Raw genomic sequence first — 16,533 nt, forward strand, 5'->3', positions numbered from 1 at the left:
GGGCGGGAGGCGGCAGCACTGGGAAGAAGCTATGAGGGGGGCTGCAGCCACCCCAACATTCACCATAGCTCCCACCAACCCCACCTCCCAGTGCCACTGCTGCCCACCCTGGGCTCAGCCCCCTCCCGGCCCAAGCCTGTAGTGGCAGCTTACCCTACCCTTTGCAGAACTGGGGGCATGTGCCCCCCATGCCTTCCTGGGGCATATGCAGGAGCTACCCCCCCACCCTGTGCCTCCCGGACAGTCCGTGGCTCTGTCCCGTGCCCTGCCCTACCCCAGCTGGGCAGTGCCTGCCCCTGCCCCTGCCTCCCCGCTCCTTCCTCCCCATGGCCCTTTCCCCTCACCCCACAGACTCACCTACTTGGGGGTCATGGGCGTGCATGCACTCAGCCCCCCCTGCCCCCCGATTTTTTTTCTTCCTCCGCCTATGGGTGCATCTACATGTGCGCTTTGCTGCAGAGTAGACTAATTAACACAGCAAAATGTCACTGTCTACATGTCTATGTGTATTAGGGTGAAGTAAACTAATTAACTTCACCATAAGATGATGCTGTTGGAGACTGAAATATCTTATGGTGGACTAATTAACTGCAACGAAACACATGAGTACACGGTGATGGCAGGCATAAATTGTGCCCAGTCACCCCAGGTAGCTGGGGGCTACACTGCTGCCTACCGCCTACATATGGCTTCACAGGTTAAGCACCCTCATGCCCCAGCCAGCCCTTCTGGTTGCTCACACCTGACACCCCCATACCTCCTGCCAGCCCAGGACTGCTCCATCCCAGCTCATACTGCTGCTGCTCCAGGCACACGGCACCCAGGAGCAGTTGATTTTGGTTCAAACTGCTCTCCAATTTATTGCTTCACATTAATTGCATGTGTTGATGCACCTATTAGTTGTATTTTGTAACACCTAGTTTTTGTATTGTATCTTACAAGGCGATAGATCATAGCCCTTTAAAGGAGAAAAGTAAAGTATATACATCATGTATACACATAAAGGAGCAGTAAAATGTTCTGAGTATTTTATTTGGAATTGAGTCACACTTCTCCTTTAACTTCCTAACATCAAATTATAAGCCAAATTGTGTCATCTAGATGTTTCACATTTGAATTTGGAGATACTTTTTTTCCCCAGAAGCAAGGGACCTTTGCTGTTTGGCTGATCCTGCATGGATGCTAAAACCAAGTAGGTGTCAAGAGTGTACTGTGATGACACATCCCCTGTCTGCTGATAGCTTCAAGGGATATTATGAAGATCTTTTTATCAAGCTCTATAGTATAGCACATTTGGAATGCTCTTCTCACATGTCACTGTCATGTACATGAAAAGCAAGAGGTTTTTCTTTGTTATCTTTTATTTGGCTAATTGCATAGTGGGACAAATGTTAGACAAGTTTTCAGATATAAAGTGCCCCTTTTTTAACTTGAAAGCTTTTCTAACAACTGTACAGTTGGTCCAGTAAAAGATGTAATCAAAAAAGACCTGTACTTCTATTATTTCTTGGACCATAATGACTACAATAGCACTCCAACACTGAGGGATAAAATGAGAATAATGAAAACAGCTAAGAAGCCGGTAACAGTAAGTCCCAAACCAGGTGGCCACTGGATATATATACAGAGCTTCTGACTGCACGTCAGCCCTCTGCTGGTTCTTTTTGTGCTCTGGTATGCTAGATGGGCAGAGCTTAGTATACGTGATTCTTCAGACAGAACCATGCCTGCCTGGTTCCTTTTGATGCCTCTTTTCCGGGTAAGTATCTAAAGATACAATCTAAAGATACAACATCACCTCACCATCACTTTCTATGTACAATCTTTGCTAATAATTAAATGGATTTTATTAGTTTACATGGATTTGTAGACAAATCCAAAGTTTAGTTTCCTCCATTGAAGTCACACACAGCAAAACAAGGAACAGTTGGGCTGAAATGTATTCAGCAAACCAGAGAACCATTAAAATAATGAACACAAATTAGAATTAATCTGCAGACTGTTCACTCACCCAAGATGTGTTTAAATTCTTAATTTATATTAATTGAAATGAAGAGTCTGACCAGCCATCCTAAATAGTCATGGCATTTCCATTAATAATGTATTTAACTATTTTTTTTTAACACTACTTTTTGCATGAATCGACCTAGCCCTCATATGACACTACCCATTTCTGGTCATCTTTGATTCCCAAATTGTGGATTAACATTGATACTTTTTTTGTGGTTAATCTAAAATCAAGTCAATATACAAATGCTGAGCCTACGTCAGTCCCTAGTGCAATAACTGGGGATTCACGTAGATGCAAAGGCCACACTTGTTATGTTCCTGTTGGATATGCATAAGTCACTGTTACTTTTTCTTTTTTTCCTCCGTCACCTTTAATGAGAAATAAAATTGATTCATCAAGCTATAGCAGTGAAAAAAATTACTAATAGTCTCAAGAGACATTTCTCTGTTTCTCCTTTTTAAGGGCATATTGGAAGGAGAGAAAAAGACAAGCTTTAGAACATGAATTAATTAATTATCTATTATCTATTTTTATTTAGGCAGGGGTCAGCAAAGCCAGAAATACTCTCGATTCAGTGGACAGGAAAACGTTCAAATCGAAGACTTCAGAGGAACAACAGCTTATCACCAACCAGTCCTCATTTTAACACAGGTGTTGTCATTTTACCTGTACTTAAAGCATGCACACAGACACAAAAGCAGACAAGGTTCTTTGGGTAAATGTGATAACTTTCATTAGAGGAACTAAACAGTTTGAAAAATTGTTTGAATCAAACCTAAAACCTCTTGTCACCCAAAGAGCAAGTTTTGTCCAAGGCACAACAGACTTTCTATGAAAACTTAAAAACATAGATCACCTTCCCACCAACACCCTCCTAGCCACCATGGACATTACCAGCTTATATACCAAAATCCCACACCAGGATGGCATCCGAGCCTGCCTTACTTACCTACAAAAGAAAGATGACAACTCAGAGTACAGACCTAAAGATATTACTGAACGTATACACTTCATCCTCACACACAACTTCATTTTTGATAACCAACACTTCTTCCAGACCGTTGGCACAGCTATGGGCACCAATATGCCAACATTTTTATGAGCCACATGGAAGAATTCCTCAAGGACTGCACCACCAAACCCTTGCTATACTTAGGATATATCGATGACATCTTCATCATTTGGACTGAAAACCTGCAATCTCTGATTGATTTCCACCAGAAATTCAATAATCATCCCCACTCCATCAGACTGTCTCTTGAATACTCCAGCACCAACATTTCCTTTTTAGGCACTACGGTCACTATCCAGAATGGTAAAATACAAAGCAACACATACAAGAAACTCATGGACTAACATACATATCTGCAAAGAACCAGCAATCACCCTAAACACACAAAGAAAGTGGTAATATACAGCCAAGCCCCTCGATACCACAGAATTTGCACTGAGGAGAACACCTGTGATTGTCACCTCACAAATTTCAAAAGGGCTTTCACTCAACTAGGACACTTCTCCAGAGAGGTAGATTGTACTTTTGAAAAAGCCACCCGGATACCACATAAAGAATTGCTGCATTGCAGAAAGAGAATCCCCGTGACTCACACCACTAGTTATGACGTATCATCCCTCCCTGGAACCTACATGGAAAATCCTCAAACAATTGTAATCCATTCTAGAAGAAGCCCCAATTCTTAAAGAGATCTTCCCAGAACCACCCATCCTAGCCTTTAAACAAGAGCTAAACCTTGCCAGCCTTATCACCAGAAGCAAACTTCCTAGGCCCAAAACATACTGAATGGACCCAGACCATGCCATGACATGAAATGTAAAACCTGCCAACACCCCCACGATAATGACACTCCACAACAGAACCGTCACCATTCCTGGATTTTACACCTGCACCTCCAGAAATATGATATATCTCATCACTGTATTAATGTCCTGATGGAAAATATGTAAGAGAAACCAAACAACAACTGCACACCAGAATAAACGCACACCAAAGATCTGTCAAAGACAAGAATACCTGTGGGGGCACATTTCTCACAAGACAACCAATCTCTCACCAATCTCTCAGTTCTGATCCTCAAAGGGAACTCACAAAACACCTTTTGCAGAACAGCCTACAAACTTCACTTCACCAACCTACTGGATACAAAAAATCATGGACTAAATATAGACACTGGATTTATGGCACATTATAACCTGCCTAACATCTGATAACCTCTCTACTATTTACCAGCTATATCTTATCACCAGGTCTGCATTCTCCCACCTGCTACCTGTTGCGCACCCATTGATAGCCTCAATTTGCATTTTCACTGTCTGGCAATCTTGCATGCTGACCTCTGGCTTCTATTCTGTCCCATCCAGGAAGAACACAAAACAAACTGCAGATGCTTCCTTAGCCTGAAAAAGGGTGTTTGTACCCAAAAGCTTGCAAAGAATAATTTTTCCAACCATTTCAGTTGGTCTAATAAAAGATATCAGATTTGCCCAAAGAAACTTGTCTGCCTACGTCCTTAGATCAACATGGCTATGACTAACAACCCCACAGACACAAACATACCCAAGTAAAGCATGTATGTATCATCCATCTGTATTTTACAAGTGCAAATTAAAGTACCAAATTAACAGGAAATAATCTTCAATTTAATAAAAGAGATAAATTAGCTTTAATAAATGTAATTAGCTCTACCTAGAAGAGCAGCAATAAATATACAGCTATTAGCCTAAGTTATCAGCAAAACTGAAAGTGCTGGTGGCTTCTCCACGCCATTGCTGCTTACCCCCTGGGGCCTTCCAAAATACCCCCAGGGGTACGTGTACCCCTGGTTGAAAACCCCGAAGTAAATAGAAATAAATATAAAGCTATAGATCCAAATTCCTTTCTATAATAACTCTACTGTGCCAGGCCCTGGGATTATTGTTTTTGTGTGGTGAATTGACAGTTCCGTGCAATATATTTTAAGTATATTTACAGGCAGTGGAGAGTGGAAGAGATGGGTTTATAATCCAGAGAGAAAAAGAAACCCCCAAAACTAAGTTTATGCTTCCTGAATAATTTACAGCAGGGCTGGGCAAAATGCAGCCTGGAGGCTGGATGCAGCCCACCAGCCATTTAGAAAATTAATATTAATCTGTCCTAGGCTGCCCATCATGTGGCCCTTGACGGCTTGCCGAAACTCAGTAAGCAGCCCTCTGCCCGAAAAAATTGCCCATCCCTGTCTTACAGCATTTATGTGTCATGGCTGAGGCCAAGTGAAAGTGTGTATGGGAGAGACAGAGGAGAAAAAATAAACTTGCAGCACAGCAGATGTTTCTTGACATGAAAATTAGAAATGACAATTTTGCCTGAGGAAAAAGAAGCATTTTGAGAGAGCTCCAATAACAGGAGATTTGGAAGTGCTGACTGTGTGCCAGAAAGGTGCAGGGAAGGAATCCTCAAGCTTACTACAGGCCTCAAGACTATGACATCCATGTAAGTGGGACACTGTGGAGCATGATGAAGCACAGATGGATGCAGCCTACTTCTCCCCACCTAGTCACATGAAATCTCACTTTTTTTCAGGTGATGATATGCCCCCACTTTTCCCTTGATGCCCCTTCCACTGTGCCCAAAAAAATGGTTCTGAGTTCCTCTTGGGCAAGTTGTCTGCTGTTTCTCCTGAGCAGTAATTATAATATTTCAGTATGTTAGACTTCCCCACCACACTTCCCTGCAGTGCTAAGATTTTTGGATCAGCAAAATATTTCTAGTTTGTCTTTGTTCACTTTTCAGGATAGGATCTCATGTAATGATGCTACTACATTTCTAATTCAGAGTGTACAGTGGAAAACCAGGTATACCTAAACTACATCCTGCCCAGTTACAGTATTACACTAAAGCAGTGTTAAAAACCTGAAAAATGCTAATGTTAAAAACAAATATAAAGCATTTTCTTACACTGCTATTCTAATGAACTTTGCTGGATGAACCTCTTCTCTCTCCAGGATTCTTATTTGGCTTTGCACCCCTTCAAGGTTTCTTTTTCCTAAAGCAGAATTTCCCTTCTAATATCTTTACACTTACCTAGGAGCTTTTGGCTTTGCTTCCAAATAAAATCCCGGTATATTTTTCCTCCTTCAGTATTTTATTACTAGCACTAATTCTGCTACATAATATGCATAAGCAATGCTCACATTCTAAATTAGTCATGTTAGAAACTACATTTTAATCCCATTTTTTCATCTCTACTACCTAAACATATAGCTAATAGTGACTAACAGGGGGCTTCTTTGTTTACAGTGGCAAAACAATGGGAAACATTATAGAAGATGCAAAATAGATCGTTCCGTCTATATTATATATCTCTAAGGCAGTAACTCCGATATTATGGTCATTGGTAGTCCACAAGGATTTGGATGGTCACATGGTGTAGGCTCTCCTTATTTCCAACTTCATAAATGCAGTTAAAATATATAAACTATGTTTGTCAGATTACATTTCCATGTAAACAGCATGCCTGCCACAAGGAAATTATGAAGGGGAGTGGAGATAGTCTACACGATAGCAAATGAGAGCAGAGATGGTCCAACAGACAGTTTTTAAAAAGATGGTCAACATTAACAAAAAGTTAAGGCCTCCTTTTCTTAAGTTGCCAGTCATTAATCAAAAAGCTGGCAACCTTAAAGCTTTGATCAAAGTGTCCAAATAGATTTCACATATCCAGCTCAATGTCTATACAGACTTGCGTGTGTTTTTATTCTCTTCTCTTTTCTCTCCTTTTCTATCTGTCATTGATATGCTGTGAGTTATGGAAAGGGTCAAATTAAAAAGCTTCATCCCAGCTCACCAGGCAGCTTCAGACTTGGGGTCCCAGCACAGTATTTAATGGAGTTGCAAAACACTGGAGTAATATAGAATGCAGTTTTAAAAAATCCTGGGGAATTTCTGCTGTAGCTTGTGAAAAATCCTGTCTTAGAAAACCACTGAAAAATATTTCTTTTCACTAGTTACACATAAATTAATACTACCTTAATCAATCGCACCCTTGTCTTCCTTCAAAATACAAAATAAGATACAAGCTAACAAAACATTCTTCTATTCTGATGAATGTCAAAATAGATGCATTGTATCTCAGCATTTAATAGCAGTTTATAGTTCATTATTTATGTTTCCTCAAAGGTTGGCCAGAAGACAACAACCAGTGGATGACCCAGATAAATAGACTCCAGAAACTGATTGACAGGCTGGAAAAGAAGGTGGGTATTTCTTTTCATTTGCTCTCTCTCTCATTCTCAGTAAAGGTTTCTGAAACAATACTTGAACCATAAATCTTCCTCCTACCATGACATAGTCACACTGCTGTTCTGACTAATGACGGCAACTAGAACATCAGCTAAGTAAGCTAAAACATTTTTTTTGATCTTGCTCATTCGTATTTAATATTTTCATAAGAACATGCTCCACTAAGTATTCACAGCTGTTCTTGCCCAAGCTGATATATGTAGATGCATGTCTCATATTGTATATGCATATTCTGAATTTGTGCAACACACACTGGATGTATACACACTATATATACATTGCTATACAAAACCCATGTTATTCTTATGTCAGTTAAGGCTGTTCTAGATATAGTGTATCTGACACAGACAATTATACCATGAAATGTTCAGGATTTCTTGGGGTGGTATCTTTATTGAACTATGTCCAAGTTCAGGCATCTAGCAGGAAAACTCTGCAAATATGAGTTTTTGGGTTGCAAGCTAAACTAATAACTAAAAAAATGTATTTCCATGGCAAAGCAATAAAAAATACTTTCACATAAACCAAACCATTCTGCTTGACCCAAACTGAAATATACTGTTTTGGTTTGTGCTTTTAGCTATTTTTTATAAAACTGTTTTGGAAATCATATTTAAAAACTAATTTGGAAAACAACAATTCAAAATGAAAAATAGAAACACAGAGCAATGAAATCAAACTGAAATATCAAGATCCTCCTGGAATACAATTACTTTTTGCTACACAGCTCTTCTTCCCACTTCCACCTTGAATCTTCAGATAATCATCTGTGCATCTTGAGGAAGCCACTATGGAATTTGCTCCTGGGCAATGCGCAAACACGAAGCCTCAGTTAATTCCTATGATGTGAGATGTGCTCAGAGAGAGGGGAGGTTTAAATGGTGCTCGAACGCTGTATGCTGGCTTTTTGCAAAGGGAGGAATTTCATCTTAGATCTTGGCAAACAAGGTTCTTTGGGTAAATGTGATATCTTCTATGAGATCAACTGAATAGTTGAAAAATTGTTCTTTACCAGCTTTCAGACACAAACACCCTTCTTCAGGCATAGGGAGAGTCTGCTGGTGTTTGTGTCCTCTCTTGGGTCGAATAGAAGCTTAAACCAAATGCAAAATGCAGTTTCATGGACATGCAGATGCATGACAGAAAGTTGGTCTCATAAAAGATATCACATTTACCCAAAGAACCTTGTCAATCTATATCCATAGACAAATACAGCTGTAACCAACACCTTAGACCTTGACATTACAGATTTGTAACAGGAATTTGAACGTTTAGAAAATTATCCTTCAAAACAGTTAAGCTAAATATTGCTTTCAGTTAGCTAACTGCCACACATTCTGCAAAAGATAAGAATTTTACTGACCTCTTACTATCTTTAGTTGAAGTCCAACATAACATTTGTTACTGTTTTATGTTGTAATCTCTTTCTGTCTTTGTTTCCTTCCACATCCCCCTACTCCCTTTCCTTGGAGGAGTTTTGCATGAGAAGTTCGGAGTCCATGGGAAATATAATTTCCTGCATGGTTGTCTCTCTGAATGGTCTGACCTGACGGATGAGCCATTAGAAAGTATTTCTTCACAAATGTCATGATTTCCTATTCAAATGCAGCATGAGGGGCACAATTACACAGCAGTTGATGAATGAAAGACATTTCACTGTTGACTTTACTCTGCCACATGCTGTTGGTGACACTTCGGTGAATACCTTGTTTACTTAAATTCTGCATGCAGTGTCACATCTGCTATCTGCTTCCAGCCACCTGCTACCCAAGGTTAATCAGCCATTGCCCAAGTGTATCCATTTTGGGGAAAAAGAACACCTTTATTTTTCTGACACAGAAACATGTACAATGTTCTGTGTACAATTGCTATTTGACACTATTGTAAGCCCTCATTTTCTAGAGATTTACCTACTTTTTAAATGTGTTCACATAAATCAAAAGTTCGTAAGTGCACATTAAGCAGTAGGTATATAAAACAGGCACAATGTGAGATTAAAATCAGCCAAATAAAAACAGGTAGTTCTGTTTGCTCCTTCTCCAGAAGCAAATGTAGCAAAAACGTTCAGTAACCAACTTACAACCACTGGCAAAAATTCTCCTCACTGCTGTGCAAGTGCACTCTGGTGGATGGAAAGCTTCCTGGTTTGGATGGACTGGATGCATTCAAGTCAGCATGCCTGGATGAGCTTCATCCAAGAGTACTGAAGGAATTGGCCGGTGTCATAGCAGAACCACTGGTACGGCTGTTTGAGCACTTGTGGTGCTCGAGTCAGGTCCCGAAGGACTGGAAAAGGGCCAGTGTAGTCCCTATTTTCAAGAAAGGAAAGAAGGAGGATCCGAGTAATTACAGGCCAGTCAGTCTCACCTCCATCTTTGGAAAGGTCTTTGAAAAGATTATGAAGGATCATATTTGTGGGAGTCCAGCAGGAAAAATAATGCAGCAGGGAAACCAGCATCGATTCACAGCTGGTAGATCATGCCTGACCAATCTGGTTTCATTTTATGACAGGGTCACAAAATGCTTAGATGCAGGAGTAGAGGAATTTAAATGTTTCTTCAACATTTTCTTGGACTTTAGTAAGGCCTTCAATATGGTATCACATCCTATTCTCATAAATAAATTAAGATGTTTACACGGTCCGGTGGGCGGCAAATTGGCTTGGCGGTCACACCCAGAGAGTGGTAGTAGATGGGTCAGTATTGACCTGGAAGGATGTGGGTAGTGCGGTCCTGCAGGGTTTGGTCCTTGGACCTGTAGTCTTCAATATCTTTATCAGTGACTTAGATGTGGGTGTGAAGTGTACTCTGTCCAAGTTTGCGGATGAGACTAAATTGTGGGGTGAAGTGCACACTCTGGAGGGTAGAGAATGATTGCAGGCAGATCTGGACAGGTTAGGAAAGTGGGCAGTACACAATAGGATGCAGTACAATAAGGACAAGTGCAGAGTGCTGCAGCTAGGGCACAAAAATATCCAGCACACCTACTGGCTGGGAAGTGACCGTCTCAGCAGCACAGAAGTGGAAAGGGATCTCGGAGTCATAGTGGACTCCAAGATGAACATGAGTCATCAGTATGATAAAATCATCAGCAAAGCTAACCACACTTTATTATGCATCAGATGCATGACAAATTGATCCAAGGAGGTGATACTTCCCCTCTATGCGGCATTGGTCAGACCACAGTTGGAGTACTGTATCCAGTTTTGGGGGGCTGTACTTCAAGAAGGAAGTTGATAGACTTGAGAGGGATCAGAGGAGGGCCACTCATATGGTCAGGGGCTTACAGGACAAGCCCTATGAGGAGAGACTGAAGGACCTGGACCTCATCAGCCTCCGCAAGAGAAGGCTGAGAGGGGATCTTGTGGCCGCCTACAAATTCATTAGGGGGATGCAGCAAGGGATCAGACATGCTCTGTTCACCAGGGCGCTTCTTGGGGTAACAAGGAACAATGGTCACAAACTGACAGAGAACAGATTTAGGCTGGATATCAGGAAAAACTTCTTCACAGTGAGGGTGGCCAAAATTTGGAATGGGCTTCCTAGGGAGGTGGTGCTGTCCCCCACCTTGGGGGTCTTTAAGAGAAGGCTGGACAGACATCTGGCTGGGGTCATCTGACCCAGCACTCTTTCCTGCCCAGGCAGGGGGTCAGACTTAATGATCTGTTGAGGTCCCTTCTGACCCTAGCATCTATGAATCTATGTATGCTAACAGTTGTGGAAGGTTTCTGATAGCCTAGTTTCTCTGGACACATTTAGCATTTACTTATTAGTAGACTGACTTGCCCATAATCCTACATACGAATATTATCAACACCAATTTCTTTTGTGTAAGGCTGTCATTATGACAGTTCATTCCAAATGACCACATATGCTGCCTTGCATCTTCTATGTATCACCTTGGTGTGGAGGTTTTGTTAAGTGTAATGTGTCAATGTGACTGAGTGTATTTATCACAAATTTCAAACAGATTTCTCTCTAATTAATACATTTGAAAACAATACCTCTGTATAAAAATAAAAGTAAATTCTGTTCAGTCATTAACTTTTCAACAGGCACTGCAATGTGTGACATTCAGTAAAAAAATGTAATTTAACAAGCTGAAAGGGCATAGCTCAAAGTTTCTATTCCAAGTTAAGATACAGCAGAATCTGGGTTGGAACGGTGTGTTTAACATAACGCATAGGTCAAATCTTTGGTACCATCTATAGTTAATATATGTATTCATATTTATATTCCTTTTCTCTAATCATAAGGATCTAAAACTTGAGCCACTAGAAGAGGAGGTTTTGGAAGGAAACACAAAATCTGTAAGTATTGTTCAAGGATAAAGGGTACTTGAGAGTCATTTCTATATAATGCAGGCAATAGGCTGATATCACCAAGCTACTTTTTAAGCGCTGTTCTGCAGCAGAGCACCAGGAGCAGAAGGTGATGATGAGACAGAACCACTGGGCATAAAGACTAGCAAAGTAAAACTTTATTTTAGTCTTGTTTTCAAATGATGCAAGCCAACAACTCAGCTCTCCTGAAAAAAAGTATTATGAAACTACAAGGACATGGGAAAACACTTAGTATTAGAGATAATAAATAGTAACACTGAAGAAATTGATTACACATCCAAAAATGAATCTAGATTATGAGTAGGTCTCTGTCAAAATTAAATTCACCAAACGAACTGGTGTTTCTGAATGTAGGGCTTTGATAGTAAAGGCAAGCCTTAAATCAAATATTCATGAAAAGTGATGACCCATGAAGGCACTTAAGTAATAGAATTATATAATGAAAAACACTTGCAAGAAGAAAAAATCTAATGAGGCATATGAGCCAAGAGAGATGGTTTGTGAACAGCAGTATAACTAAGGCAGGGTGACTGGGACAGCAGCTTGGGCACTGACTTGAGGTGGGGGAGGGGAACAAAAAAAAAATAACAGCTGCTGCTAGCTGACTGCACCACCAGCACCAGAACCCAAGAGCTGCTGCTGGCCTGGGTGCCAATCTGCCTAGTTATGCCTCTGCTTATAAAATAGTATAAAGTTAGGGTGATCAATGGGATTGCCATGTCAGCAATCAAGCCAGGAAGGGTTCAAAGCCTGAACTAAAAATTCAATTATGCTAGTTAAGCAAAAAATTGTGACTTAAAATACGCTCAGTCTTGTGCCCTGCCCCAGCCCCACTCCCTCCCTCACCACAGGGGCCTCAATCTGCTCCCCCCTGCAAAAAAACAAGAAACAAATATGAAGGGGTACAGGAGCTGAAACTCTGAGTCCAAAGGGGTATACTTATTTTAAAAGGTTGAAAACCCCTGCTCTATAATGCTATGAAAAAAATGGGCACTGGTTTAGGGGGTTTCATTCTCTGAAGACTCAGTTTGACCAATGTCACATGCTGCACTGATAACAAACAAATAGCGGTTTGAGATTTTATTTACACACACTTCTACTGGACTTCCTTTTAAATAATAGAATAGTTTACTTTGGTCATAGGTTTTACAGAAGTTGTTGTTTATAAAAGTTCTATTTGGGGCTCAACTGGACTTGAGTTTCCTTTTATACTTCCTATAGAATGACAACCATTTGAATACCCTGTTGCACTGCATCCTTTGATCTGCATAGTATATTACTATTATTTTTGCATACACATAAAGTTGGATATAATTGATATTACAAACTTAGGATACTCGCTTTGAGAAACCTAGGATTTTTACAACACTCATAACCCCAATTAAATGTGATGGGTGCTGAGATGCTCATGCTGCCAAAAGTCAGGTCATATAGTTTTCAGCTTAGATGCTCCCCGTTTTTCTTAGTTTAAAGCATAAGAAATTGATAGGAGGCATAGGATAATACTACTGTGATACTATTTATATCAGCACATCATGATCGTTCAGCGTCAAATGTCTGTGGTAGAAGAAGAACTGGAGGAATTCCGACTTGCTCTGAAACAGTATGTGGAATCTGCTTCTGCCCACGCTGGATGTTTGCAGTAAGTATTAAGTCATTACCATGGTGCGGTAAAGAAGAGAGAGATTCTGCTTAGCATTATGAATGTGCATGTTTTCTTGAATTACCTCCAAGTGGGGATGGAGTATGTGTTAATACAGAAATGGTCCCACCAATCACCTTCATGACAATTCATGGTCATCTTCTCTTCTATAAGGCTGGATAGTGCACCCAAGAACAGATAGGAAAGGACAAATGAAATTAAGAGAGTTTAAACTCTATCAGCTATCCTAGTACTCAGTGTGAAGACTTGGGGCCTCTGAAGTTGTGGACCAATACTGAATCATTTAGTTTATTAATATTACAAAATATATTGATAGAATTACTCACTCAATAGAATTTGGCCAGCTCTTCTCTTCAAAAGAGGCAGTAAGGTAGAAATGAGATCCAGTAATGAAAATAACTACTAATATTGCTAGGATACTGCAATCTCTTTGGGGACTCTTCAGATACCTCCCTCCTAAGTGACAATACTCCTTGGGACCTCCAGCTCACTGGCTTTTCAAGCTGCCTGTCCAGGGGGCCAAACAATTCATGTGGGCCTCCCTGCTCATTGCCTTCAAGATTTTGAAAAATCCTGTTACATTGCCTGACATCTTGCACAATCTGTCCCATTCACAATTAGGAATGAAAAAAAAAAGAACAAAAACAGTTTTTGTAATTTTTTTTTTTCACAGAATATATACACTTATTTCATGGTCAATAAAGGAACCACTAAGAAACGAGAGTTGAGTCAAGACTTAACAAAAGTTGAGTGACAATATAAATTTCAACAGTCTGTGAAAAATCTTCTAAAATCCAATTAGAGATTATTCAACTCTATTAGTGTTTCAAAAATGGGTAAACAAGATGAAATATTCTTGTGTTTTAAAAAGCTGTCACCTGGCCTTGTTTATAAACTTGCTCATATCACCCTCAAGTAAAAAGACATGAGAAACAGAGATTATAAACAAGGATATAGCACTCTATGTATAGAAATCAGGTTGGCAAAAGAAAAGAATGGCCTTCCTTTAACTCCTTGGTAGATCTTATGGACAAGATGTATTAATTACATGGGCCAAGAGATGGAAAAGCAGATATGAATAAGCATCTACTAGAAAAATGATAGTACAAGAAACCGAAATTTAGTAAAATTGAAATTTATTCCTTGTATATGAATAAGTCTAAACTACTTGAGAATGTAATCTACAGAGCACATAATTATCTATTATCTAAAAAATAGATCATTTCCTACAATATTACAGATTATATTCAGTAAGCCGGTGGTGCCACCTACTGGTCATTTTCTGAGTATTAAGTTTTATTCTGTTATATGTAGTGCCTAACTACTTATTTGTATTGTACGATATGCTTTCCTTCGTCTAACAGGAAATAATATAACCAATAAATCATGGGGACCCATTATACCATAAGATACCATCTGAGCCCAGTTTTCAAATACAGCTAATTAAATTTCCAGTCTCACATTTGAATGTTCAGATAGGTACATAAATATCTTATTTTATTTGAGCATCTGAATAAAACAACAAATTCTGCTAATATTTGTATACTTGAAAGCTGGGCAAAAAAACCTAGGCAATACAGTTGGAATTTTTTTACTGTTTTCTGAGATTGTGGGCACTGTCAAGCAGAGGTTGCCTCTATGGTATTAGTACAGTAACTAGTATTCCACATCTGGATTCTACAAGTGGTATCACAATAAAAAATAAAAAAAAATAAAAAAATAGCTGTGAAAAAACTGGTTAAACAGTATTAGTAGCTGCCAGTAGTCATTTCATCTCTATGCACTGCCTAGCTGTGTGCTTTCACAGCACTCAGGTTCTGACCTACTTTGATATATTTCTTACATTTCAAAAAGAGCAACCAAAGTAATTCTTCAGTGCGATCTACTACACAACTGTGCTTCCTCTCTGTGGACTGTAGTGCCATCCACAAGCAGAGAAAGGTCCTACCCCTCTTTCCTCCTTGTGGAAATCACTATACTAATGATTCTTAACCAAAGTGCAATAGCTTTAAGGGTGCCACACAATATTGGTGCTGTTAGGTGTGTAAATACCTACACATGATTGAGAAGATAAACTCAAAGATGGCAATCCATGCCATCAAAAACATTCTGCCCTGTTATGATCTTTCTGAGTTCTTTGTAACAGAATTGCTCTATTATTTTTTCAGTCAAAAAATGAACGTGAGCTAAGAGCTGACAGTTTGAGTGGTGCTTTTGAGTCTAAAAAGGCTGAGCACTGCAGTGCACTATATGGATTTAGGCCAAGTCTGTACTACAAAGTTTTGCTGGCATAGCTATATCAGTGAGTGTGAAAAGATCACATGCACCCGGCTGATGCAGCCATGCCAGCAAATCCCCCATTGTGGATGCTGCTAAGACAACAGATGAAGGATTTGTCAGCTCATGTAATTTGGGGAGGCCATGCAGCTCTGCTGGCAGCATATCTTTTGATGGTGAACACTGTTTTCATTAGGGGGCTCTGCTTACTCAGGTGTGCTGGCACTGCTATAGCAGGAGAGGTTCTGTAGAATAGACAAAACTGTTCTATACCAGAGCTAGATTAATAATGTTCTTTAATGTTGACCAGCTCTGGGAGAAAAATAACCCTAATGCTGGAAACAGTATGATATGTGAGCTTTCTAAAAAGAGTTCATCATAACTTTGCTGCTTACAAATATCATGCAATATATCACAGCTAAGAATAGAAAGGATTTCCCATCTTTCATACCAAATGCCTCTAACTCCATATGTTCGTTCCTGCAGCTACTGTATGCATGTTTTTTATATTAACCTCTATGTTTTGTTTATATTATAAATCATCTTGGAGAAAACGTGCTTTCTGATTACTTTGTGTGGGGGTGGATTATATTAATTCTGTCCTCCAATTCTTAGTGTTTCCATACAGAAGCTTTCTAGCGAATCCCGCTTCATTGTCTATGAGTTCTGGGAGAACAGCAGTGCTTGGAATAGGTAAGGGAAGAGAAAGCCTTTTGCATTTCAGAGTGATTTGAAAGTTATAAAGCAACTGCATCCAAGTGACTCTAATTTACTTAATCTATTTTTTAATTAAATTCAACTACTGTTTCATAGCTGTAGATAAGCTTAACATGGTATTGGAACATCTAGGTGTTAGAAAGTCTAACTTGAGCAGGAAGAGGCTGAAGGTGAAGAGATGTAGCTCTGGGAGTTATCAGAATAGGAGCAGCAGCTATACAGAAGGAAAC

At 39.7% G+C, this 16,533-nt stretch overlaps 1 protein-coding gene across 1 annotated transcript in view; it reads left to right on the top strand.

Annotated features, from left to right (window-relative positions):
• Positions 1-16,533, top strand: part of NECAB1 (N-terminal EF-hand calcium binding protein 1) — a 123,181-nt gene that overhangs the window by 100,909 nt on the left and 5,739 nt on the right. Inside the window, exons 7-11 of the mRNA XM_019550306.1 lie at positions 2,550-2,662; positions 7,182-7,258; positions 11,560-11,613; positions 13,176-13,288; positions 16,202-16,279. Of these exons, the coding sequence (XP_019405851.1) occupies positions 2,550-2,662; positions 7,182-7,258; positions 11,560-11,613; positions 13,176-13,288; positions 16,202-16,279 (435 nt within the window). The remainder of the gene's footprint in view (positions 1-2,549; positions 2,663-7,181; positions 7,259-11,559; positions 11,614-13,175; positions 13,289-16,201; positions 16,280-16,533) is intronic.

Source organism: Crocodylus porosus, unplaced genomic scaffold, assembly GCF_001723895.1.
Source record: "Crocodylus porosus isolate Cpor-Errol unplaced genomic scaffold, CroPor_comp1, whole genome shotgun sequence".
Lineage (NCBI taxonomy): Eukaryota > Metazoa > Chordata > Crocodylia > Crocodylidae > Crocodylus > Crocodylus porosus.